The 26,304-nt window shown below is 41.2% G+C and overlaps 1 protein-coding gene and 1 non-coding gene across 4 annotated transcripts in view; both read left to right on the top strand.

Annotated features, from left to right (window-relative positions):
- Positions 1-26,304, top strand: part of ap1g1 (adaptor related protein complex 1 subunit gamma 1) — an 88,802-nt gene that overhangs the window by 23,815 nt on the left and 38,683 nt on the right. For all 3 annotated transcript variants that reach the window (XM_059993007.1, XM_059993006.1, XM_059993008.1), the window contains 6 exons: positions 5,961-6,056; positions 8,228-8,308; positions 8,953-9,051; positions 15,315-15,370; positions 21,766-21,879; positions 22,370-22,510. In XM_059993007.1, the coding sequence (XP_059848990.1) occupies positions 5,961-6,056; positions 8,228-8,308; positions 8,953-9,051; positions 15,315-15,370; positions 21,766-21,879; positions 22,370-22,510 (587 nt within the window). The remainder of the gene's footprint in view (positions 1-5,960; positions 6,057-8,227; positions 8,309-8,952; positions 9,052-15,314; positions 15,371-21,765; positions 21,880-22,369; positions 22,511-26,304) is intronic.
- On the top strand, positions 9,227-9,311 carry LOC132407228 (small nucleolar RNA SNORD71). The gene has a single exon (XR_009516415.1). It is a non-coding gene; the product is annotated as a small nucleolar RNA SNORD71 (small nucleolar RNA).

The following is a 26,304-nucleotide window of genomic DNA, read 5'->3' as shown; positions in this document are numbered from 1 at the left end:
CACATTATTTGTCGATGATTTGAATGAAGGAATCGATGGCTTTATTTCCAGTTTTGAGGATGATATGAAACTAGGTGGAAGGGTGGGTGCTGAGGTAGCAAGATGTCTGCAGAAGGACTTCAGTTGTGAGAATGGGCAAAGGAGTGGCATATTAAATGTAGTGTAAAAAAGTGCATGGTCATGCATTTTGGCAGAAAGAATGAAAAAAAAGTGGATTATTTTGTAAATGGGGAGAAAATTCAAAAATCAGAGGTACAAAGGAGGACTAGAATAGAAAACAAAGATGTAACGCTTAAGCTTTATTGGGCATTGGTCAGACTACATTTAGAGCATTGTAAGCAATTTTGGGCCTAAGAAAACATGCTGACATTGGAGAGGGTTCAGAGGAAATTCACAAGAATGATCCCAAGAATGAAAAGGTTAATGCATGAGGAGCGTTTGATGCCTTTGGGCCTGTACATGCTCAGGTTTAGATGAATGCCGGGGGGGATGTGGATCTCATTTAAAACAATTGAATATTAAAAGGCCTAGATGAAGTGCATGTGGAGAGGATGTTTCCTGTAGTGGCAGGGTCGAGGACCAGAGGGCACAGTCTCAGAATAGACAGGTATTTAGAACAGAGATGAGGAATTTCTTAAAGCTAGAATGATGAACCTGTGGAATTCATTGCTGCAAATGGCTATGCAGGCCAAGTCCTTGGGTATATTTAATGTGGACGTCGCTAGGTTCTTGATTAATCGGAGTGTCAAAGGTTATGGGGAGAAGGCAGGAAAATGAGGTTGAGGGTTAATAAATCAGCTATAGTGTAATGGTGGAGCAGATATGATGGGTTGAATGGCCCATTTCTCCTCTCATGTCTTATAGACTAATGGAATTTCAATTCCCTACAAACTGTTGTCAAATACTTTTATTTTAAGATCATTTACTTATTATTTATTTTGGGATGTTGCCTATCCATCAGTGTAATTATGCCTCCCATTTTCTGCGATGGATGCACTTCCAATGAAACACTATTCTGGACAAATCAGTCCCCTTGATTGGCGCCTCATCCACCACCATTGGCATGCCTTCTAGCAATACACTCCTGTAATTGCCCATGCCATTTCAATAGCTTCTCCCAAACCAGAGACTTTTCACTGAGAAAGTTGTGAGCGCTGCTGTTTGCATATTTTCCCCAAGTTACGTAACAACCTGACTTGAAAGTATTTCATCCATGCTTCATTGTTGCTGGGTCCAAATCCTTTAGTTTCCTACCCAAAGCACTTTAGAGCACTTTAACAAGAAGTTCTGCAGTTTAAATGCATTGGTTTACCACCATCTCTGAAGGCTTACTTCAGCCTGAGCGAAGTTTATATTCAGTGCTTGCTTGCAGAAAAATTAAATATTTATCCTCTCAGTCAGATTATGCGCACAGTGCCTTGAAAAACTATTCAGCACCCATAACAATTTTCACATTTTGCACTCATTTTCTAAATATAATGTATTTATTTTTAGTTATTTACTGAGATACAGCGAGGAATAGGTCCTTCTGACCTTTGAGCTATACCGCCCAGCAATGCCCTGATTCAGTCCCAGCCTAATCAGCAATTTACAATGACCAATTAACATACCACAGTCTTTGGACTGTGGGAGGAAGTTAGAGTACCTGGAGGCAACCCAGGTGGTCACAGGGAGAAGTACAAACTCCTTACGGGCAGCAATGGGATTTGAACCTACTATATTGAACTAGGATTTTCTGAGCTAATCTACAAAGCATTGTGTATCATGTCACATTTAAAGAAAAATTCTAAAGCTTGTCAACAATTAACGAAACATTAAAAACCAAAACTAAGGCTGAAAAAGTATTCTCTTTGTAATTTACTATGCTAACTTTCTGAATTTACTGTATTACTTTACCAATCGCCAACTTTGTTGATGTAAAAAATTGGAGGATCAGCTGTTTTCAATCATAAGAATAAATACCCCCCTGCCCCCCCATAAGGTCCAATAATATGCTAGATTTTCAACAGACCGAACCAAAATGAAGATAAAAGAGCTTTCAAGACAAGTTAGGGAAATGATAATTTAGAAGCACAATTCTGGGGAAGGGTACAAGACCATCTCAGAGGCACTGAACCTACCTCAGAGCTCAATGCAGTCCATCATGGAAAAAGTATGAAACCACACACACTAAGTCAGTCCACCCCTCTTGCAGAAGGGAAATGGTACTATAAGAGAGGTACTCTGACGGCAACAGTCACTCTGAGTGAGCTGCAGAAGTCAGTGGCTACAACTGGAGATGAAGCTCCTGGCTCCACAATGTCTTGAGGCCTTGGACAAAAAGGTTATTTATGGAAGAGTGGCATGGACAAAGCTCTAGCTTTTAAAAAAAAGACACCTCCTTGCCCCTAAAGATTTCGTGAAGTGTCACTTAGAAGATACTGTAAAGATGTGTTAGAAAGTCTTGTGGTTGGATAAGACCAAAGTGGAACTTTGTGATCTCAACACTAAGTGGTACGAGTGCCGTAAATCTAATACTGTGCATCAGCCAGGTAACACGATCCCAACTGTGAAGAATGGAGGAGATAACACCATGCTGTGGGGATTGTTTCCAGCAGCAGGGACTGTAAATCTGGTTAGGACTTGTGAGAAGATGAATGCTGCTAAATAGAGATCCTGGATTAAAAGCTGCAAGCCTGTGCCAGAGAGCTTAAACTGGGGAAGATGTTTGTCTTTCAGCAGGTCAACAACCCAAAGTGCACTGCCAGAGCAACTGTGGAGTGGCTTTAAATGAAGAAAATTGCTGTCCTTGAATGGGCCAGTCAGAGTCCTGACCTTAACCCAATCAAACATCTCTACCAAGACATAGGGATTGCTGTCCACCACCTAACTAACCTGCCACAGCTTGAGCAATTTTGCAAGGAGGAATGGGCAAATCTTGCTTCATCAATTTGTGCAAAGCTAAGAGATTAATCCAAAAATACTACTGCGAGTAATGGCTGCGAGGAGTGGTTAACTACTGAGCAAAGGGGGATGAATACTTTTGAACTGTTGTCTTTTCAGTTTTTGAATTTTTAGTTTCTCATGCTTTATGGTTTCTCTGTTTTTATTGGCTCTACCGTGGTGTGGGTGGGGGAGGAGGAACAGGTGATTCACAAGTAAAAATTCTCATTTAAATTGATCAAAATTCCTGGTTGTAATACTCATTTATTTGAATAAAAGGATTTGGGGATGAATACTTTTACAAGGCACTTTATTTTGGTGTTGGCTCAACCATTTCCCATGATGTGGTGGGATTATTGCTTGTTCTATGCATAATGCAGAATTTCACTAAATGCCTTCTAAATGGTGTAATTAATCTGGTATTTTCTGCCATCTCTCCAGGGTGGTGGATGCAAGTTCCTTGAATGTATTCAAGTTTGAGATGGGTAAACATTTGAAAGATTGAGGAATTGATGTTTATGGGGGACTAGTACAGCAGAGTTGAGGCTAGCATGGATCAGCCTCAGGTTTGAGCAGGTTTGAGGTGTTATAATAGCCAATGGGTTCTCTTATTATGCCACTGACTTCAAATTTCAATTAGATTAGCTAGTATGGCCTACCCTTAAATTCATGCAATACTTTGATTCATTGATATAAGAGTGCACAGAAGTGTACAGTTCCTGATGGTTCATTCCATTTATTTTCCAACATCTGATGTTAAAGTGGAAGATCTGTAAATATTTATGTATTCCCTAAATAACCAAGTAACAGTGGAAATTTTCCAGTGCAGTGACATGAATCGTGAATCTAGAATGCTTTGCTATTTAGGAGTATACCCTAGGTAGAAACAATGCGACCTGGAGATTTGCACTGTTGTTTTCTCCATCACTATTGTGTTTTAAAAATCTGTCAATAAATGGGATGGGGATCCCCCCTCTCCAATCCTGATCGAATTTAGTTCATTGGAGTGTTATTTTGTACTTTGGTTTAACTGCATGAACAGAAGTGCTAATTTATCAATTATGGCACTCCTTTGCCCATTCTTATAATCTGTATTTTTTCAGTGATCTGCACACCATTATTGCTCTCTTTTTCTCATATTTGCTTGCTTTGCCCCTTGCATGTTGTTGAATTTAGTTTTAATCATCATATGGCTTCTTGATTTATTGCTTGGTTCCCTTGTCTTGAGACTAAATTTTATCCGGGAGGTTTTGTAGGAGAAGTTGTCATGAAACATGCCTAATAGAAATTCCCTGATTATAACAGCATGTTTAATAAATTTCAAAAGCTTAGGAAGTAAGTGACTAACACCTTGATAGAAAACATTTGTACATGGCCATTTGTACCTATACTTTGTGAAACAGCATTTTAAAGTCCAGTAAATCCAACAAACACAATTCCAAAACATAGCACATCACACCACTTGTGTTTTAACACTATATTAAAAAGATAAAGAAACCTAGGAGGAGAAAAGCATATGAGGTCAATTGCTTTCAGATAAAATTATTTTCCAGATTTCCATCAAGAATTGTCTTTCAAATTAATTTGTTTCAAATAGGGGAAGGTTTAAAGAGCCCTTGAGGGGCAAGTTGTTCACACAGAGGGTGGTGAGTATATGGAATGAGCTGCCAGAGAATGCTATAGAGGTAGCTAAACTTACAACATTTAAAAGACAATTGGACAGGTACAGGGATATGAAAGGCTTAGAGAGAGATGGGGCTCCATGCAGGCAAATGGGCTAGTTCTTGTAGGCAGTCTGGGTGGCCTGGATGACTTGGCATGAGAGTTTTGCTGTAGCAAGAATGATTCTATTCATTATGGAGTTTGGAAGAAACAGGGCTGAACTCTGAAACATATTTTGAATGCTTCAAATGTTATGAAGCTTGGTTAGGTATTTGGGTAGGAAAGATATAAGGGAGATAAAGGTCTAAGGTGGACAAGTGAAATTAGTGTAAAAAGGCATCATGGTAAGCATGAGCAAGGTGGACTGAGAGGGCATATTTTTAAGTTGTATAGTTAAATGGTTCTTTGATTCTAAGCAAGACCCCAAGGGGCATGATAGAGTAGATGATAAAATGCTGCTGCTACTTGTGAAGAGTCTGAGCCAAGGTGCAGAGTTAGATGAGGAGTCATTTGAAATAGGGATGCATAGAAATTTCTTGCACAGGTTAACGAATCTCTGGAATTCTGGAGGCTTCAGTATTGGAGCTGATTGAAGAGGGAGAGCAATTTTTTTTAAATCTGGAAATTTGCTTGAAAGCTGATATAGAAGAGATCCCTGGAACATTTCAGCCATGATTGTATTGAATTACAGGGCAGGCTTGATAGGCTGTTGTAACCCATTGCCACTATTTTCATGTTATCAATCATATTGATGAAACTAGCTGCACATTTCTTGCATTCTTGAATATTTAAAGATGGGGTCTGAAATTCTGTTTCATGTGGATGGGGAAAGGTTATTTATAGGTTTGCTTTTGCTTTTTTTAAAACTAGACTTTGATCTTCAGAACAAAAACATAGACTGCTACTTGTTAGAATGGATTTTTTTCTTTCAATATGTTTCCCAATATTCTCACAAGTATGTAATTTTTTATTCCTCTCGTTGCAAATCCTACATGATTCTAGAATGAAAAGGTAAGATTTCATTCTGAAAATGAGAACTACACCCTGCATGATGGTTGGAAAGATTTTTTTTTGTTCAAGGCCAGTGTAATTAATGGAAACCACTTTCTTAAATGTTAAAAATATCCAAATAAATGCATCAAATTGTGTATATAAGAAGTTGTGTTCTGATGCAGAGAAGAATGATTTACTTGTTACACAAATTAAGATGTAAACCATAAAATATGCATTGCATTTATCCTTTTAGCTGAGATTTTAAATCACTGGCCTGGCCCTGTTTATGTCAGTATGTTTCTATTGTCTGTGAAGGCTTTAATTTTAATGTTTTTGTTTCTTGTATTGTTAATGAGTTCTGAGATTTAATCCATTTTTTTCAGTTGGTTCCTCAGCTTGTTCGGATCCTGAAAAACCTTATCATGTCTGGCTACTCACCAGAACATGATGTCTCTGGCATTAGTGATCCTTTCCTTCAGGTCAGTTGTTGTGCTCCTTGAATCATTTAATAAGATTTGTTGTTTAAATATTAATGGGAGTGGCATAATTCAGTGTCATTGAATGTCATCTTTATCTTCAGCTAGGTAGTTTATTGAAAACGTTATCTGTTGGGTGACAGTATGCTTTGATTATATTTGGAAGAATAATTCATCATGATTTATAAATGCAGTGCAGTCTTCCTGAAGCAATTCATATATTCACTGAAAGATTAATAACCAATAAGATTATTTTTGTATCTTCATTAGGAATAAGCTGTGATTTGTGATAAAACATTTTTGTTCTGTGGCATTGTATTTTAATTGTCTTAATATTCTGTTGTTGAATTTTAAAATGCATAACTTGGATTTAAAGATGCCCTTGGTGAATTTTTAGAAGTTTAATTTTGGGAATTATCTATTTCAACCATGGAAATTAAATGTCATTATTCATAGCTCATGGATCTGATACTAAAGGTTGAATACAGTTAATTCTTTGCTGAATACAGTTCAGCTTTGCTCAATTATTCCTGTGCAAAGATGCACCCCTTATAGTTTAAAAATACAGTGTGTAAATGAATGTAGGCCTTTTAGTTATTGGTCTTTGCCTTGCGCTCAATGAACTAAATAATTGCATAAAAGAAATTCTAAAAACGCTCAGGTCAGGCAACATAAGTAGAAAGTGAAGCAGTTAATGTTTCATGACCAAGGTCTTTTCCCAGTTCTGAAAAAGGATGTTGGACTTGAAACGTTGACTTTGTTTCTCTTCCCACAGTTGCTACCTGACCTGAGATTTTTTAGCATTTTGTTATTTCATATATTCTGCATCTTTTTATTTCATGATCCCAGTGAGTTTGACTTGAAATTTGGTATATTCTATATAATAAAAGTTTATTGGAATATCTGCTTTGTTTTCAGGGTATTGATTATGGCCTCAATTAATCTTCTTTAAGCAAAAAAAGTTTGGTTCAAAATATAGGGATAGCCAGGGGGTATAATGTTTAAATTGAGTTGGATTGCTTGACAATCTTGGCTGGCTAATAAACAAAGTAGTGCCCAATATCAATGGGAAGATGAAATTGGGGTACAATGATGAAGATGGTCTGTTGAGTTGGAAAATTGGTATTCATTTCAAATGTACTTGCAGTGCAGTATTTGGAGAATGAGTTATGAAATTGTTGGACAAAAATGAAAATTTCAACATGCTAATAAGGCGAGATTCTTCGGAATCTGAGTGTTATTGCGATTCTCTATTCCATGCATTCTGTAGCTACGTGATTGGGGGAATAATTTGGTGAATATGAAAAGTTTTGAAAATGAACAAGTGGTTCCAGTTTGAGTCTGCTATGTGACATACAGTGGAGGTAGTTAGCTCATGGAGGTAGTTTATGGTTTCTTTATGGAATTCTGTAGAAGAAAGTGTAATGTGATGTGAAAGGAACCCTAGTTCTTAAACAAAAAAAAAACTGAAGATATTTATTTAGACTTTGGCAGGTAAAAGTCAGCAACCAATAACAATGATCAAAGATATTATGTTGCTTTGCATGTGACTTGCTGGGGTTTGATGTACTACAGTGACTGAGATTGAATTTGGTACGTATATAGAAATAGATAAAGGAGGAACAGGCAAGTATTCTGAAAGCTGGAAATCCAAAGTAGAGACAAAATGTTGAAAATACTTGAGCCAGGCAGCTTCTGGAAAATGAGAAATTGATTTAAATTTCAGGCCAATGAATTTCATTAATAGAGGTTGTTGATCTGAAAGATCAACTGTTCCTGTCCACAGAAGCTACCTCATCTAATTATCTAAAATTTGTAACATTTTTATGTTTTAGATTGGAAAGGCTTTGAATAAATGTCCAATGGATGGATATAAGCAATTAATTCTGAAACTGTAAAAGAGACAAATTATAACTGCTGTTAAATCAATCCACAATGAATGGAATCAATCCACAATCCTTGAAGTTACTGATTTGTGGAATTGTAATGTGTATTAGTAAACTGAACTGAGGAGTGATGTTGACAGCAAAGTAAAGCATAATGCTGAATAGCACAAAAGAAGCATTTTCAACAACAGTGAAAGTATAAAAGGTTTTGTAACAGAAAATTTCAGTTAATATGTCATCTTTTAAGCACAACAAGTCACTCATTAAGTTTTTACGTTGTAATTTTAGGTTCGAATATTGCGGTTATTACGAATGTTAGGCAGAAATGATGATGACTCAAGTGAAGCTATGAACGACATCCTTGCACAAGTGAGCACAACAGAGCATTCACTCAAAATTACTAATATTGTGGTTTATGTAAGAACTGAAAATCTGTTTTCAGAATGTTTAGTTGTCTGGTGTCTGACCATATTTCTACATGCCTTTAAAGTCTCTAGATAACGCAATTTAATTCTGACCAATTCTGTTATCTGTATAGCATAAATTTTTAAGGTAGGAAAATGAGATGATTCTTGCGAACTACTGTGTGTTTGTCATTTTCAATTTTCTAAAAATCACTTTGAGCTTTATTGTTTGAATATACCCGTATTTACATGCACACATGAAATAATGTGGACAGTTTTCTTATGACAATTCATGTTGTAGTTATTTCAGGATTTTGGGTGTATTGCCGATATAAGTTTGCTGTCCTAAAGTTAATAGTTTTTTAACACACTGTCTTGTGTAATGAATCAAATTTTGCCCGTATCACAGATCTGAACTGTATACTGGATGTTAAAAGAAATGGGTGTAATTCTGCAAAAATTTACATTTAAAGAGATCATTCATTATGATCTGTGAAATGGATCCAGCAAGAATTTAAAGATGGTATTAATCTGGATTTTGGAAAGAACTGACTGCATGATAGTTTGAGGAAGATGATGAGATTCTTACTGTGTTTTTTAATTTCCTAGGTTGCAACAAACACAGAAACAAGCAAAAATGTGGGTAATGCAATTTTATATGAAACTGTTTTGACGATTATGGACATCAAGTCAGAGAGTGGACTGAGGGTATGTAGCATAAATGTTACCTGCTTTAGCCATTTTAATTACAAAGTTAAATCTGTAGTTCAAAATTTGTCAAGAGACAAGTGAAAGTACCACTAAACTCCCTAGCAATTTTGATTGAAAGAGGAAAACTGACTAGTCCAGTTTCCTTATGGAAGCTATTTGAATTTTCTTCCTGCTGTTGTCAGATGATGAAACCATTGAGTGATCCACTGGCAGAGTTTTCTGTAACTGTGCTGATCAACAATTATCTGAGACAATATCTAACCAGTAAACTGACTGTCATGAAATTCTGAAACTGTGCATTTTTCATTACATAAGTGGAACAGGTTCCAAAACCTTTCAAGCTTTAAAATAGTTCATGAAAATCGTCATATATAGTCTGGTTTATAAATTACACAGTTGACCTTATCAGAGTAATTGTAGTGTGATTTCAGCTGTGGTAACCTCTGATTTTATTCTAGCTGTTATGTTGGTATGGACAGACGTGGCCACTTTTCAAAAAGATGGCTAAGAAATTGTATTTTGCATCACTCTGCACTGTCATATCGTTTGCTACAGATGATTACTTAAATATCATTAGCTTTACTGGACAGTTGGATGTGTGAAATTCATTTCATCGAAAACAACTTGCTTTTATTGCTGCAGCATGTGGTATTTAATGTGTATCATGTAGCTAAATATTGTGAAGTGTATCACAATCGTATTTCAAAACTTAAAACGGTTTATTACTGTTGAACTAACTAACCTGTCCATTGTTAACCAGATAATGGGTGAAGAATCGACAGCTTTGAATTTGAACTTGCAACTTATGGAGGGGAGGGGGTCAGAGTAATCTTGCATTACATTCATGCTTTCATGCTCTGATTCACGAACATACTTTGATACAACATTCCCACATTATATTAAATATACGAACAATTTAGAGTATCAACATTTGTTGTTTTTGCTTGAAACCTTTTGGGTATACTGTTCTTTCCAGAGCTTAGATACATTTCCAGAATATGGAAATTGCAGGAATTTCTCTTTTCAGGGTTTTGTGAGAGGTAGCTGACTATTAGTCATTGGTTTGGATACTTGATCTGAACATAATTTACAATCCTCATGATTTAAGGAATTTATGATGAGCCTTGAATTTGAAAAGTTAGCATTGTTCATTATAAACAACTGTATTGTTGTAAAATGATACCTGTTTTTTGGGAAGGAAGTCTGCTATTCCTATCCATTTTGACCCGAGGAATAGGTCAGTTGTGTAATTTCCCAGTAAAGTGGTCCAGCAAACTACTCTGTTCAGGAGGCTGTGAGGATTGACAATAAACATGAAGTTGGGAGTAACTTTTTATAGCACAGAAGGTTGAAGAACAGGAAAAATTTGTAGATTTTTTTTTCTGGTTAGCAGATGCAACTATTGATTATCATTAGAATAAGACTGGGCCCTTGGCCTTTCACATTTAATATAAATTATCTTTAAAAAGGAGGTATTGATCAGCTCACTTAAGTGGATAAATCACCATAGATTGAGTTTTATCACAAATTACTGAGAGAAGAAAGATGATTGTTGGAGTCCTGACAGACCACGAGCGAGGTACTAGATGACTGGAAGACATTGAATGTAATGTTCTCATCAAGAAAGGCAGTAGGAATAAGCCAGGTAATTACAGGCAGGTCAGCCTAACTACATTAGTAGGGAAATAATTGGAAATGTTTTGAGGGGTAAAGTTAATTTTACAAGCTGCTACATGAGAAACTTTAGAGCCCAAGGGATCCAAAAATAATGAGAGAATGGTGGAAATTAGTTATTTACATTGGAAGATGGTGATTAGTGGTGTATCACAGGGACTGGTACTTGCATCTTTACATTATATATAATAATTGCAAGTGAATATAATTGTGATTGAATTCACAAATTTGCCTTGTTTATAGTGAGGAGAGTAACTGTGGTCTACAAGATGATACTGAATAGTTGGTAAGATGGGCTGAGCAGAAGTAGATGAAGTTTAATCCAAATAATGCATGCTGGAAGGGTTAATACGGCTAAAGAATGGTAAAACCCTAGAGAATTGAGGAACAGCAGGACTTTGCTGTAAAGTCTCCAGTGATCCCTTAAGACGGCAGCACAGGAAAATGTGCTGAAGGCATTACACACAATGCTGGAAGAACTCAGCAGGTCAGGCAGATTCTATGAACGGAAACAAACGGCCTTTTGGGTGGAGACCCTTTTCATCATAGATGCTGACCATCCTGAGTTCCTCAAGCATTTTAGAGTCAATAGAGTTGGATAACACTTCAGCACAAACAGGCCCTTCGGCCCATCTTGTCCATACCAAACTATTTATTTTCCTAGTCCCATCGATCTGCACTTGGGCCATAGCCCACCATACCCCTCCCATCCGTGTACCATCCAAATTTCTCTTCAATATTGAAATAGAGCCAGAATCCACCGCTTCTACTGTCAGCTTGTTCCACATTCTCACCACCACCTAAGTGGTTTGCCTTAATCATTTCACCTTTCACCCTTAACCCATGACTTTTAGTTCTAGTCTCACCCAACCTCAATGAAAAAGCCTGCTTGTATTTACCTTATCTACCCCTCATAACTTGTGTACCTCAATCAAATCTCCCTTCACTGTCCTATGCTCCAGGGAATAAAGTCCTAACCTATTCAACATTTCTGTATTACTCAGGTCCTCAAGTTCCGTCAGCATCCTTGTAAATTTGCTCTGTACTCCTTCAATTTTACGGATGTTATTCCTGACCAGAGCTAGACACAATACTCCAAATTAGGTCTCAACAACGTCTTAGACAACTTCAGTGTAACATCCCAACTCCTGTACTCAGTACTCTGATTTATGAAGGTCAGTGTGCTAAAAGCTCTCTTTATGACCCTAACTACTTGTAAAGCCACTTCAAGGACTTGTGAATCTATATTCCCACATCCCTCTGTTCTCCTGCGCTCCCTACCACTATCTGTGTAAGTCCTGCCCTGGTGTGACCTCCCAAAGAGTAATGTCTCACACTTGTCTGAAATAAATTCCATCTGCCATTTTTTGCCCATTTTTCTGGCTGGTCCAGATACAGCTGCAATAGTTGATAACCTTGCTTGCTGTGTACTATGACCCCAAATGCTGGTCCAGTTTACTACATCATCCTAAAGTTCCACCTTGCCGTTGCACAAGTCTGATCAGCAGCTCCAGGAATCATTTGGTAGAGGTTATTGTTGCTAAAGGAGGTTCTACCAGTTATTAAATACAAAGGCATATGTACTTTTTCCAGCCTGGATTGTGAATGATTAAAGAATGTGTTCAATAAAGACATGATAAATAGTTGATTGTGTGCTATCAGTTTAGGCAAATTGTGATTGTCCATTACTGACTTAAATGAAGATCAGACCACATTTTATGAGTAATGCAAAAAGCAAGGTAATTGCAAAGGATTCACAACTTGCAACTGTAGATATATCAACAATGAACCCAGTGCCAATTCCTGCAACACGCCATTAGTCACAAGCCTCCAATCAGAGAGGTATCCATCAACTACCATTCTCTGTGGCTTCTCCTGTGGAGCCAATGTCAAATTCCATTTAATATCTCATCCTGAATGCCAAGTGACTGAAGCTTGACCAACCTTCCATGCTAAAGTTCATGCTGACAATATCCACAACTCCACTTAAGATTGGTTAGACGCCATCTACCACACACAAAGCTTTGTTACCATCCCTAATCAGTTCCTATCTATCCAAATACTTGTCCCTTTAAATACATTCCAATAATTTACCTACTTCTAAAGTCTGTCTCACTGGTCTGTGTTATCTGTATTTGGAATGTGGTCCTCACTGCTGTTTTGCCTCACTTCTCTAGAATCTGTTTCTTGAATAAATGCAGATGCAAAAGATCCATTTATTCAGCTCCACTCATTCAGTTTTGTCCCTTGCTTTCCTTTTGCTCTTAACACATCTGTGGAAACCTTTGAGATTCTCCTTCACCTTGACTGCTAGTGCAACCGCCCTCCTAAATTTCTCCTTAAATGTTCTCTTGGATTTCTTACACTCAAGTACCTCATTACCTTGTGTTACTTGCAACAATCTGCAATCATTCTACAAATTTGCTCTTAACTCCTGCTGACAATTGGTGGTCTTAATATACCATTAACGTTGTTATCCCTTTCTAATTCCTCTGTTCCATCCATATAGCCTCAGTCGACAAGGTCTCCAGTTTGTCCTGTCTGGGCACTGTCATGATATTTTTCCTGACTAGTAATCCCACCCCTTCATCTTTAATCCCTCCAGCTCTTATTTTGTCTAAAACAATGGAATCTCAGGGCTTTGAGCTTACTGGTGCTGTCCCTCCTGCAACCAAATCTTACTAATGGCTAAATGTCATTTCATTTTGTATAGCTCAAAATTTCCAACATCTGTATAATCTATGTCTGGTGAAAACATACCGCATTTGCCTTCATGTTCTATAGATTTGCTAAGTATGTCCTCAGAAAACGCATCTCAGGATTGTATATGGCGACGTATGTACTCCGATAATTTTTCACTTTGAACTTTAACCAGCACACAAGTGCACTGAGGTCATGGTGCAACCTAGTAAAATGTTCATTAAATTAGATGGTGTACTGTGTTTATTTTTTAGTTTTCATACTCACGGAAGGTCATAGAGTAGAGGGGAATTACCAGAATGTAAGAATAAAATGAAACTTTTCAATTGAGGTGAGACTGGATTCACTATTTGTTTCTTTAGAGGGAGGAAGCTAAGGCAGGACTTGGTGTTCAGAGAAAGCATAGTTAGGACAGGTTGTTAAGAAACTTTAACCATTTTCTAAATCAGAAGCATAGGTTTATTGTAATGGGTTTAGATGGGATCTGAGGGAGTTTTATTTTTATCCAAATGCTGGTTAGAATCTGAAGCATACTATCTTTATGGTGGAGGCACAGGCTCCCAATGTTTGAGAAATATTTAGATGAGCAGTTGAGTTGTTAAGGCACAGAAAACTTGGTGGTCTTTGTGGTGTTAAATGGGAATAGAATGGTAAAGTTCACCTGGTCATGGCGTGTTTTAAAAGGTTATGAAGTCAGGAGGAAACCAAGTGTGCTAGCGGATTATGGTTAATTGGGCAAACAGATGGTACAATGGATAAATAGGAAGTTAGTCTTTTAGTGGGGGAAATCACAATGAGAAACTGAAGAAATATGTCAGAAAGAAGATTGAGCAGATAAAGGCTTTATTCCTTGGAATTGGGAAGGATGGAACATTGAGTGTATTCTAAGGTGACTTCACATTTCTAGAAGCGAGCTGGATGATATTATTTGAGGGTAATTGTTCAGATTACAAGATTAAGATGAGAAATCTCTTGGAGGGTTGTAAGTTTTTGAAATTCACTACCTTGAGAGAGAAGGATGTTGATTTAAGTAAAATCCAGTATGGGATTTTTGAACTTTAAAAAAATTAACCATTTTGGATCAGGTAAGAAAATATAATTGAACCAAAAATCAGTTCTCAATAATTGGCAGAGAAACTACATAGCTTTTTCTTATTTCTTACACTGTTAACATAGTTTTGTAGAATCATTAGGCCGAATCCTGGAACAAAGAAATTGCTCCAGTAGAGTGAATGAGGATATTTAACAGCAGAGATGATACCAGGCAGTTTCATCTTGCTGGTAAGTGTTATGATATAGGGCCAAGTCTCAGGTAATGGATTGTGGTGTTAGGACTGGGACAAGGAGATGTTTCTGTATGCAGGTTACAGACTTTTCACATTGGTTTGTGGATGCTCAGTTGAATATAATCAAGACTAAAATTATCGGCTGTTTGGACATAAGGGGAAGCAGAAGATGCATTGTATAGACTGTAAAGTGTATTTTGCACAGGATTAGTTACGATGTTTACTACAGCATGCTGAAAGGGCATTATGGTCTATTCATTTCTTTTCATGTGTTAACTAACTTGGTAATGATTGGGAAGAAGCATATTATATGAGGATTCCATGGAAGTATTTGTACTATTCGATCAAAATATCTATGCTTTGCTTATAATTAACTTGTAATTACTTGGTATTAAAATAAATTGCTAAAATATAATACACTTATACGGAGATAACTCTTCATCTCCCAAAGAAAGTGAAGAGTGAACACTTAGTTGGCACTGGCAAAAAAATGTAAATATCGCAACTGTGGAGACTTTTAATAATGCAGTGAGTTGACTGTGTATATTATTTTAAGTTGATCAACTCAATATAAATGTCATGCTATTCCATTCATTGCAGGTTTTAGCCATCAATATCTTGGGGCGATTCTTGCTAAACAATGACAAAAATATTCGGTATGTTTGTAAACTTAAGCAATTTTATTAAAATCATATATTGACAAAAGCAAAATATGTAAATGAAAGGGGAAGCAAAACTTCTGTTTGGTTTGTATATAAAATAGAATAGGTTGCCTTGGGTATAGACAGGTAGGATAGAAGTGGATCCTTTACTCCAGGGGTTCCCAGCCTTTTTTTTTGCGCCATGGACCAATACCATTAAGCCAAGTGTCTGTGGGGGCTAGTTTGAAGCTAATGAATATATGGAGTCACAGCATTTGCTGAAGGTGTCAAAATCTCTGGGCTGCATTCATTTAAGTAATACTGAGGAATCAGTGTATTAGTATTATGACTGTTCAAAGACAAACTTGAGTGCCTCTTTGTAAACACTGTTTTTCGTAGTTTTACTCTTAAAGGTTGAGTTCGTAGGTTTGAAGTTAACTGTGATGTGGATAAAGATTTAACCTTTTTACCAAACTTTTTTTAAGTAAATTAAATATACCAAGTTTAGCTTGACTAAAGTGCAATCAATGGCTTTTAAAGTAAACATTTAATGTGCATTGAAATTGCATATTCAAATGAAGTTCCTCTCTAAGAGGTGAAATTTTTTTTAAAAATTTCATTGTATGTCCTGAAGGTTTGAATAGGCTTTCGTGGTATGTACATTTGAGTTCTTCACTACCACATACATCCAAAACTGAATGAACAGCAATTACTTGCACCAAAATGTTGGTCAGGATTGGAGTCAATAGTTATAATAGGCCACTGTGCATCCCTTTCCCTAGTAGTTACCTGAAACTAAAAGGGTCCTCATTATTTTTAGCATCCTATTAGTTCTAGTGGTGACCTTCCAATTCCATTTCTGTTCCATCATCAGCACTGGCTACTTGCAACTCAAATACTGTGGCGACCCACTTCCTAGCGCACTCGAACTGGCTCACAAATAGCCAGTGCGCCGGCACAAAGGCCAGTCCCAAAAGGGCGCCAGGTCTGCTTCACCAACAAAGGGAAAAAGCCTGCGGGGGTTTGTGAGTACGTGTCCCTTACAGCATCCGCGCCCGGGGAGGGCGGGATGAGGGAGGCTTTAAAGCAAGGCTGTGAAGTTCAAATAAAATCATCTTTAATTGCAGTTTACTGACTCAGTGTCGTTATTTTAGCGCTGCATGTAGCACACCGCTACAATTGGTGACCCCAACGGTCCAAACAATTTTTGGACCGGAGATGACGCCATATCTGTTTATGCGGTTTCGTTGAAACTGCCAAGCTTCTGGGCGCTGCGACCTCACCTATGGTTCCAGCAAGCAGAAGCCCAATTCCGCGTTCAGCAGATAACCTCAGAGGACACATGTTACTTCTACATGGTGAGCTCCCTCGACCAGGACACAGCGGCCCAGGTTGCGGAGTTCGTACAGTTTCCCCCAGCGGACGGCAAGTACGCGGAATTTAAAGCCCTGCTCATAAGGACTTTTGGACTCTTCCCGGCGTGAGCAAACTGCCCGCTTACTGCACCTGGATGGCTTGGGAGACAGACGTCCATCGGCTTTAATGAATGAGATGTTGTCTCTGGCCGATGGACACACACCCTGCCTCATGTTTGAGCAGGCATTCCTGGAGCAGCTGCCCGAGGACATAACGCCTGCTGCTGTCCGACGTGGATTTCAGCGACCCCCGGAAAGTGGCAGCCCGGGCGGACTTGCTGTGGAACGCCAAGAAGGTGAGTGGGGCGTCCGTCGCCAGATCACCAGGCCACGCTCCCAGCAGCAAACCAGTCCAGGCCCGGCCGCAGAGCCCACTAACCCCAGAGTCAGGGGTGGGGAGCCCAACGAACAATGGTGTTTCTACCACCAGCGGTGGGGCGCAGAAGCCCGCTGTTGTCACCCGCCCTGCCAGTTCCCGGGAAACACCAGGGCCAGCCGCCGCTGATGGCTACGGCAGCTGGCCTTCGGGATAGCCTCCTGTATGTGTGGGACCAGCGGTCAGGATGCTTGGTCGACACTGGTGCCAAGATCAGTGAGTTACGACACCCACAACAGGGCACCGGGTCCCCCCCCCGAGGGCCGTGAACGGCAGCACAGTAAGGACCTATGGCACCCGTCAGGTGCAGCTACAGTTCAGCTCCAGCCAGTTCACGTGGGACTTCACACTGGCCGCCGTAGCCCAACCACTTCTGGGTGCAGATTTTTTGCAGGCTCTCAGCCTACTGGTCGACCTTGCCCAGGAAGAGACTGGTCCAAGCCAAGACCTTTCAGACATTCTCCCTGGGTGCAGCCCAGTTGCCAGCCCCTCACCTCGACTCCATCACGCTGTCTGACAACAACTTCACCAGGGTCCTGGCGGATTTCCCATCGGTTCTGGCACCACAGTTCACGGCAGCCACGCCCCGACACGGCGTACAGCACCACATCCCGACCCAGGGACCACCCCTCCACGCCCGTGCTCGGCGGCTTCCCCCGGACAAGCTCCGACTGGCGAAGGAGGAGTTCAAGAGGATGGAGGAATTGGAGATCATCCGGCTGTCCGATAGCTCATGGGCCTCCCCACTGCACATGGTGCCCAAAGTGACGGGGCTGGAGACCGTGCGGCGACTACCGCAGGCTGAATGAGGCTACCACACCGGACGGCTACCCTGTGCCGCACATTCAGGACTTTGCAGCAAACCTGCACGGCGCACGGATCTTCTCCAAGGTAGACCTCGTCCGAGGATACCATCAAATCCCGTTGCATCCGGACAACGTCCCCAAAACGGCTCTCTTCACCCCGTTCGGCCTTTTCGGGTTCCTCCACATGCCGTTCGGCCTGAAGAATGCCGCACAGACTTTCCAGCGGTTAATGGACGCGATGGGACGCGACCTGGGCTTCGCATTCATCTATTAGGACAACATCTTCATAGCTAGCAGCAGTCGTCAGGAGCATCTGTCCCACCTCCATCAACTCTATGCCCGGCTGAGTGAATACAGTCTAACAATCAACCCGGCCAAATGCCAGTTCGGGCTCGACACCATTGACTTCCTGGGCCACAGGATTACTAAAGACGGGACAACCCCTCTGCCCGCTAAGGTAGCTGCGGTCCGCCATTACCCCCGACCCACCACTATCAAAGGCCTTCAGGAATTCGTAGGTGTGGTCAGTTTCTACTACTGCTTCCTCCCTTCAGCTGCCCGAATCATGCGCCCCCTGTTCGCCCTGCTGTCGGGTCCAGGCAAGGACATTACCTGGGACGAGGAGTCCGCCGCCGCTTTTATTCAAACAAAGGAAGCCTTGGTGAAAGCCGCGATGCTGGTACACACCAGAATGGACGTTCCTACCGCCCTCACAGTGAACGCATCTAACACGGCAGTCGGTGGGGTACTGGAGCAGCTCATCGCGGGTCACTGGAACCCCTGGCGTTTTTCAGCAAACACCTGCGGCCACCCAAGCTCAAATACAGTGCTTTCAACCGGGAACTGTTGGCGCTATACCTGGCAATCCGACATTTCAGGTACTTCTTGGAAGGTAGGCCCTTCACCGCGTTCACAGACCACAAACCGCTTACCTTTACGTTCACGAAGGTGTCCGATCCCTGGTCGTCCTGCCAGCAGTGCCATCTGTCCTACGTCTCTGAATACAGACGGATGTCTGGCAAGTCTTGGGTAAGGACAATGTCGTGGCGGATGCGCTCTCTCGCCCTAACATTCATGCCCTTTCCCAAGGGGTAGACATTGAGGTGCTGGCAGAGGCACAGCAGGCAGACGAGGAGATCCCGAGTTATAGAACCCCAGTCTCCGGTTTGCAGCTCCAGGACCTCCCTTTAGGCCCATGTGAGAGGACCCTACTCTGTGACGTCGCCACCGGCCAGCCCCGTCCTGTTGTCCTGGCACCTTGGCGGCAACGTGTTTTCGACTCCATTCATAACTTGGCGCACCCCTCCATCCGGGTCTCCAGGTTTGTTTGGCACGGATCCGCAAGCAGGTCAGTGACTGGGCCAGGATGTGCATGCTCTGCCGGACGGCCAAGGTGCATCGGCACACCAAAGCTCTGCCGCAGCAGTTCCACCCCACCCACCGGCGTTTCGACCACATTCATGTGGATATCGTGGGCCCCCCCCCGCTCGTGTGGAGCGCGGCACCTCCTGACTATCGTGGACCGGTTCACAAGATGGCCAGAGGCGATCCCGCTCACTGACACCACCTCCGAATCTTGCCCCCGGGCACTGATTGCCACCTGGGTGTCCCGCTTTGGTGTACCAGCCCACATTACCTCCGACAGAGGCGCCCAGTTCACCTCCAGCCTGTGGTCAGCTATGGACAGCCTTTTGGGGACTCAGCTGCACCACACCACTGCTGACCACCCACAGTCGAACGGACTAGTGGAGCATTTCCACCGTCACCTAAAGTCAGCTCTCATGGCCCGCCTGCAAGAAGCTAACTGGGCGGACGAGCTTCCCTGGGTCCTACTTGGCATCCGCACGGCGCCCAAAGACGATCTGCATGCCTCGTCGGCCGAGTTTGTGTACGGCGCACCCCTGATCGTCCCTGGGGAGTTCATACCAGCCCCAAGGAGGCAAGAGGAAGAACCCGCAGCAGTCCTAGGCAGACTACATGAGAGTCTCAGTGACCTGGCCCCCATATCCACTTCGCAGCATGGGCAGAACCCGACTTGCATACTTGCAGAACTGTAAGTTTGTGTTTGTACGAAGGGGCGGGCATCAGCCACCGCTGCAACGGCCTGATGAAGGGCCGTTTACGGTGCTCTGGAACAATGGATCCACGTTTGTGCTGGACGTTGGGGGGAGAGAGGAGGTTTTCACGGTGGATCGACTCAAACCGGTCCATGTGGACCTCGCGCTACCTGTCGAGTTTCCGGCACTGCGGCGCAGAGGCCGACCTCCCAAACCGGGTCTGGCCCAGACTGTGGACATTGGGGGAGTGTATCGCCAGTTCTGGGGGGGGGGGGGGGTTACGTGGCGACCCACTTCCCAGACGCACTCGAACTGGCTCACAAGTAGCCAGCGCGCCGGCACAAAGGCCTGTCCCAAAAGGGCGCCAGGTCTGCTTCACCAACAAAGGGAAAAGCCTGCGGGGGTTTGTGAGTACGTGTCCCTTACCGCATCTGCGCCCAGGGAGGGCGGGATGAGGGAGGCTTTAAAGCAAGGCTGTGAAGTTCGAATAAAATCATCTCTAATTGCAGTTTACCGACTCTGTCGTTATTTTAGCGCTGCGTGTAGCACACCGCTACAATACCACCTTTCAGACCTGCCTCAGCTCATCTGCTTCTGTAAGCCTCATCTGTGTCTTTCTACTCTCCTGACTTGAATGTTCCATTGGCCTTCTGGTTAGCCCCCACCACCTCCACCTTCTCCCACCCCCATTCTTTCATTCTCAATAAACTTAAGGGAGGGCTTATGTGGCGACCCATTTCCTGGCACATCCGAACCGACTCACAATTAGATAGCCTACGGGGGTTTGCGAGCACAGAGCTTTGGAGCCTCTGCGCCATGGGGGGCAGGTTGAGGGAGGCTTAAAAGTGAGGCTGAAGATTTCGAATAAAGTTTTTTCCTTCGACTGCAGTTACCGACTCCGTGTTGTAATTTTAGCGCTGCGTGTAGCACACCGCTACAATTGGTGACCCCGACGTGATTCGAACACGCAAAGAAAGTTGTAACAACTCAGAGTAAATGGTCTAATAGTTTCCTGCCTTTATAAAATTTGCATTAACTTAACATAATTTCTTCAAAGTCTGGTTGTACATTAAAACAATACCCTAACCCGAACCCGAACCCTCTTAAATCTGTCTTTTTCTCTGCCTTGAAAAGTTACTTAAATCATATCTCATAGTTTGATAATCTCTCCAAATCTTGTATGATTCTGAATGAGACACCACTTAAAGACGCACTTGTGCAACAATTTGGAATATTGAACAAAGTTAGCACTTGGCTTAAATGCAGTTTGTATATAGAAATGAAGTGTACAGAATCTCTTCTGCTTTTCCCCTTATTGTGCAAGGTGGTAGGAAGAGGGGGAAAAAATGGAGAAGCAAAATAGAAATTGGAGGAATGTGAATCTTTGAGAGTTATGAGAGTGAAGCATACAAATATTGGAATGTGCTTAGAGGATTTGAATGTTACAATTTGAAATGATGTTATTGAAGGTTAAGGAAAACCATATTGTCTTAATTGAAAACATTTCTTCAGTTTCACAAAAACTTGTTGGCCAGTTATTATTTCTGCAGTTAGATTTTTGATTGTTATTATATGTGTTAATTGTGTTTATTGCATTTTTATTCAATCAACGTCCTTAACTATATTCTTTCTGCAAACATTACATGTTCATTTTGAATTGTGTTGGTGTTTGCATCATTGTCTGATCTCTTTTGAAGTGTATGGTTATTACTAGATGTTTTAAACTTCTGTAATTTTTCTTTTCCACCATCATAAGGTATGTGGCACTAACATCGCTGCTCAAAACTGTCCAAACAGATCATAATGCAGTCCAAAGGCATAGAAGTACAATAGTGGATTGTTTGAAGGACTTGGATGTATCAATTAAAAGGTAATCATAACTATATTGGGCAGCTGCAAATTGTATCCTTTAACTTTCTACATACTTTTGTAGAACAACTACAATTCAATATTATTAGCTTTAAGTGACTTGGCTATCGTAATGAAAATAATGTGAAGAAAATTTGCAGAATTAACTGCTTCATAGTTCTTATGGTATCACTTTTCAAAATGTGGTTTATTGAGTAAAATGACTGCTAGAGATTTTAATATTCTGGACTTGCACACTGTATAGTGAGAATAACTAAGTTAAGCATTTCACCTTTGCTATCATTTCACCATTAGTAGTTTCTTCAATTAATATACCTATATTTTAATTTATTTTTTATAATAACTTTAGAATCCTGTTTCTAAAGATAATGGCTTGTGAGTGGGACTAACTATCAAGTTATAATTTAAACAGTTCCATTGTTAGACAATTGATATTCTGCTTCAATAAACAAAGATAAAACTTGGTGTTTTTTATTCACTCACTTGTTTAGACGTGCAATGGAACTGAGCTTTGCTCTTGTAAATGGAAATAACATTAGAGGAATGATGAAGGAATTGCTCTATTTCCTGGATTTATGTGATCCCGAATTCAAAGCAGATTGTGCATCCGGCATCTTTCTTGCAGCAGAAAAGTAAGGCTTGAAATTCTTTGTGCTATACAAATGCATTCTTAGTTTAAAATGGATTAAGTATAAATATTAGGCATCCATAAGTTTATTTTGAAGCAGCAATTTGAGTACTTGTATGGCTTTAAGAAGTATAAAGTTATAGCATACAAGTATAATTAAATGATTTTTAAAAAAATGTTCTGTCTTCGTGGATTATGTATGATTGCAGACTGGCGTGTAAGCCATGTTATGACAATATGACACAGGAGCAGGAGCGGCCCATCGAGTCCGCTCTGCCATTTGATCATTGCTGATCCTTTTCTCCCCTCCTCAACCCCACTCCCTGGCCTTCTCCTTTTTCTCTAAATTTTTTTGAGGATGTGTCTAAACACATTGATGGTAGAGCAGAATATGTAGTGTATATGGATTTCAGCAAGGCATTTGACAAGCTACCCCATGCAAGACTTATTGAGAAATTCAAGAGGCATGGGATCCAAGGGTACATTGCTTTGTGGATCCAGAACTGGCTTGCTCACAGAAGACAAAGTAAGAGTGTGTGTGGATGGGTCATACTGTGCATGGAAGTCGGTCACCAGTGCTGTGCCTCAGGGATCTGTTCTGAGACCCCTACTCTTCACAATTTTTAAATAAATGACCTGGATGAAGAAGTGGAGGGATGGGTTAGTAAATTTACTGATGACGCAAAGGTAGGGGGTGTTGTGGAGTGTGGAGGGCTGTCAGAGGTTACAGCGGGACATTGATAGGAAGCAAAAATGGGCTGGAAAGTGGCAGATGGAGTTCAACCCAAATAAGTGTGAGGTGGTTCATTTTGGTAGGTCAAATATGTAAGACTCTTGGCCGTGTGGAGGATCAGAGGGATCTTGGGGTCCAACTTCATAGGACACTCAAGGTTGCTGTGCAGATTGACTCTGTGGTTAAGAAAGCTATGGTGGGTATCAATTGTGGGTTTGAGTTTAGAAGCGGAGAAGTAATGTTGCAGCCATGTAGCACCCTGGTCTGACCCCACTTGGAGTACTGTGCTCAGTTCTAGTCGCCTCACTATAGGAAGGATGTGGAAGCCATAGAAGGGGTGCAGAGGAGATTTACAAGGACGTTGACTGGATTGGGAAGCATGCCTTATGACAATAAGTCGAATGAATTTGGCCTTTTTTCCTTGGAGCGACAAGCGGTGACCTAATAGAGGTGTATAAGATGATGAGGGACATTGATTGTGTGAATAGTCAGAGGCTTTTTCCCAGGGTTGAAATGGCTAGCACAAGAGGGCACAGTTTTAAGGTGCTTGGAAGTGAGTACAGAGGGGATATCAGGGGTACTTTTTTTACGCAGAGAATGGTGAGTGTGGGGAATGGGCTGCCGGCAACGGTGGTGGACGCGGAAATGATAGTGTCTTTTAAGAAACTCCTGGGCAAGTATATGGAGCTCAGAAAAATAAAGGGCTATGGGTAACCCTAAGTTCCTTGACATGTTCTTGACAAGTTTTGTGGGCCAAAGGGCCTGTATTGTGCTGTAGGTTTTCTGTTTCTAACTGTTGATGCTGTGGCCAATCAAGAACCTATCAATCTCCACCTTACCACAGCTGCCTGTGGTAACAAATTCCACAAATTCACCACCCTCTGGCTAAAGAAATTTCTTTGCAGCTTTGTTTTAAATGGATGCCCCTCTATCCTGCAGCTGTGCATTTTTGTCCTAGGCTCCCCCACCATGGGAACCATTTTTTCCACATCTGCTTTGTTTAGACCTTTCAATATCAGAAATGTTTCAATGACATTCCACCCCCACCCCCCACATCCTTCTAACTTCCAGCAAGTACAGGCCCAGGACCATCGAATGTTCCTTATAATAACCCTTTCATTTCCAGAATCATCCCTGTGAACCTCCTCTGAACCCTCTCCAATGCCAGCATATATTTTAGATAAGGAGCCCAAACTGTTCACAATACTCAAGGTGAGGCCAAAGTGAAGCTTATAAAGCTTCAGCATCGCTTCTGTGTTCTTATATTCTAAACTTCTTGAAATGAATGTTAACATTGCATTTGCCTTCCTCACCACTGACTCAACCTGCAGGTTGTCCTGTCAGGTGTTCTGCACTCTCAAGTTCCTTTGCATCAATTTTTGGATCTTCTCCCTGTTTAAAAAAAATAGTACATTTTTTTCTTCTGCCTGACCATGCATTTTCCAATGTTGTATTTCATTTATCACTTTCTTGCCCATTCTCCTCAGCTGTCTAAGTCTTTCTGCTTTCCTATTTCCTCAACACTACCTGCTCCTCCACCAGTCTTCGTATTATCTGCAAACTTGGCAACAAAAGTGTCTGTTCCATCATCTAAATCATTGATGTGTGGCGCATGGCCAAGTGGTTAAGGCGTTGGACTAGTGATCTGAAGGTTGTGAGTTTGAGCCCCAGCCAAGATAGTGTGTTGTGTCCTTGAGCAAGACACTCAACCACTTAACCACACATTCCACCCAGCTGAAAATGGGTACCGGCAAAATGATAGTGGTTAACCTTGCGATAGACTGGCATCCTATCCAGCGGTAGGGGAATAGTCTCATACTTTCAGTTGCTTCACACCACGGAAACTGACATAGCCTGATGAGCCTATAAGGCTCAGGACAGATTTAACTTTTAAATCATTGATATATAGCATAAAAAGTAGCAGTCTCAACACTGACCCCTGCAGAACACCACTAGTCACTGGAAGCCCACCAGAAAAGGATCCTTCTATTCTGACTGGATGCCTTCTACCAATCAGCCAATGCTCTAACCATGTTAGTAACTTTTCTGTAATACCGTGGTAAGCAGCCTCTTGCATGGCACCTTGTCAAAGGCCTTCTGAAAATCCAAATATACAACATTTACTGTATCCCCTTTATCTACCCTACTTGTACTCTCAAAGAATTCCAACAAGTTCGTCAGGCAAGTCTTTCCTTGAGGAAACCACACTAACTTTGTTCTATCTTGTACTGCCTCTCTCCTTCAAGAGTGGAGTGACATTTTCAATTTTCCAGTTTTCTGGAACCATGAGAGTCTAATGATTTTTTTAAAAAAATCATTACTAATGCCTCCAGTATCTCTACCACTACCTTTTTCAGAACCTTAGCGTGCACTTCATCTGGCTCGAGTGATTTGTGTACCCTTGGGTCTCTCAGCTTTTTGAGCAACTTCTCCCTTGTAATAGTAACTGCACTCACTTCTCTTTCCTCACATCCTTCCAACATCTTGCATACTACCAGTGTTTTCCACAGGGAAGACTAATTTAGTGCAAAATACTAATTTAGTTCACCTGCCAACTCCTTGTCCCGTATTATTAATTAGAAGCATAGAAAACCTACAGCACAATACAGGCCCTTCAGCCCACAAAGCTGTGCTGAACGTGTACTTTAGAAATTACCGAAGGCCCTCTATTTTTCTAAGCTCCATGTACCTATCCAAGAGTCTCTTAAAAGACCCTATTGTATCTGCCTCCACCACCATTGCTCTCTGTTTTTAAAAAAAAATACCTTTGATGTCTCCTCTGTACCTAAACTAAATGTCATTAAAGTATGAAAGCAATTCTTATTTTTAAAAAAGTCACTGAAGGACATTTGAGTGTTGATTCTATGCCAGCTCTCTGAAGTATAAACTGATTAGCATCATCTTTTTTTTTTACAAATGCCTTGAAGTAATAATCCAACCCTATTTTGAAGAGTGTACAATGAGTAAAAGTCAATGAATTCCAAATCCTAACCACTCACCATGGTCATTGTTTCTTCATACTCCATCGTGTTCTTTGCCATTTGTCCGACAGCCCTACATTCTTG

The sequence above is a fragment of the Hypanus sabinus genome, chromosome 17 (genome assembly GCF_030144855.1).
Source record: "Hypanus sabinus isolate sHypSab1 chromosome 17, sHypSab1.hap1, whole genome shotgun sequence".
Lineage (NCBI taxonomy): Eukaryota > Metazoa > Chordata > Chondrichthyes > Myliobatiformes > Dasyatidae > Hypanus > Hypanus sabinus.
Note: the sequence above shows the minus strand (reverse complement) of the source record. Positions and strands in the feature narration are given on the sequence as shown.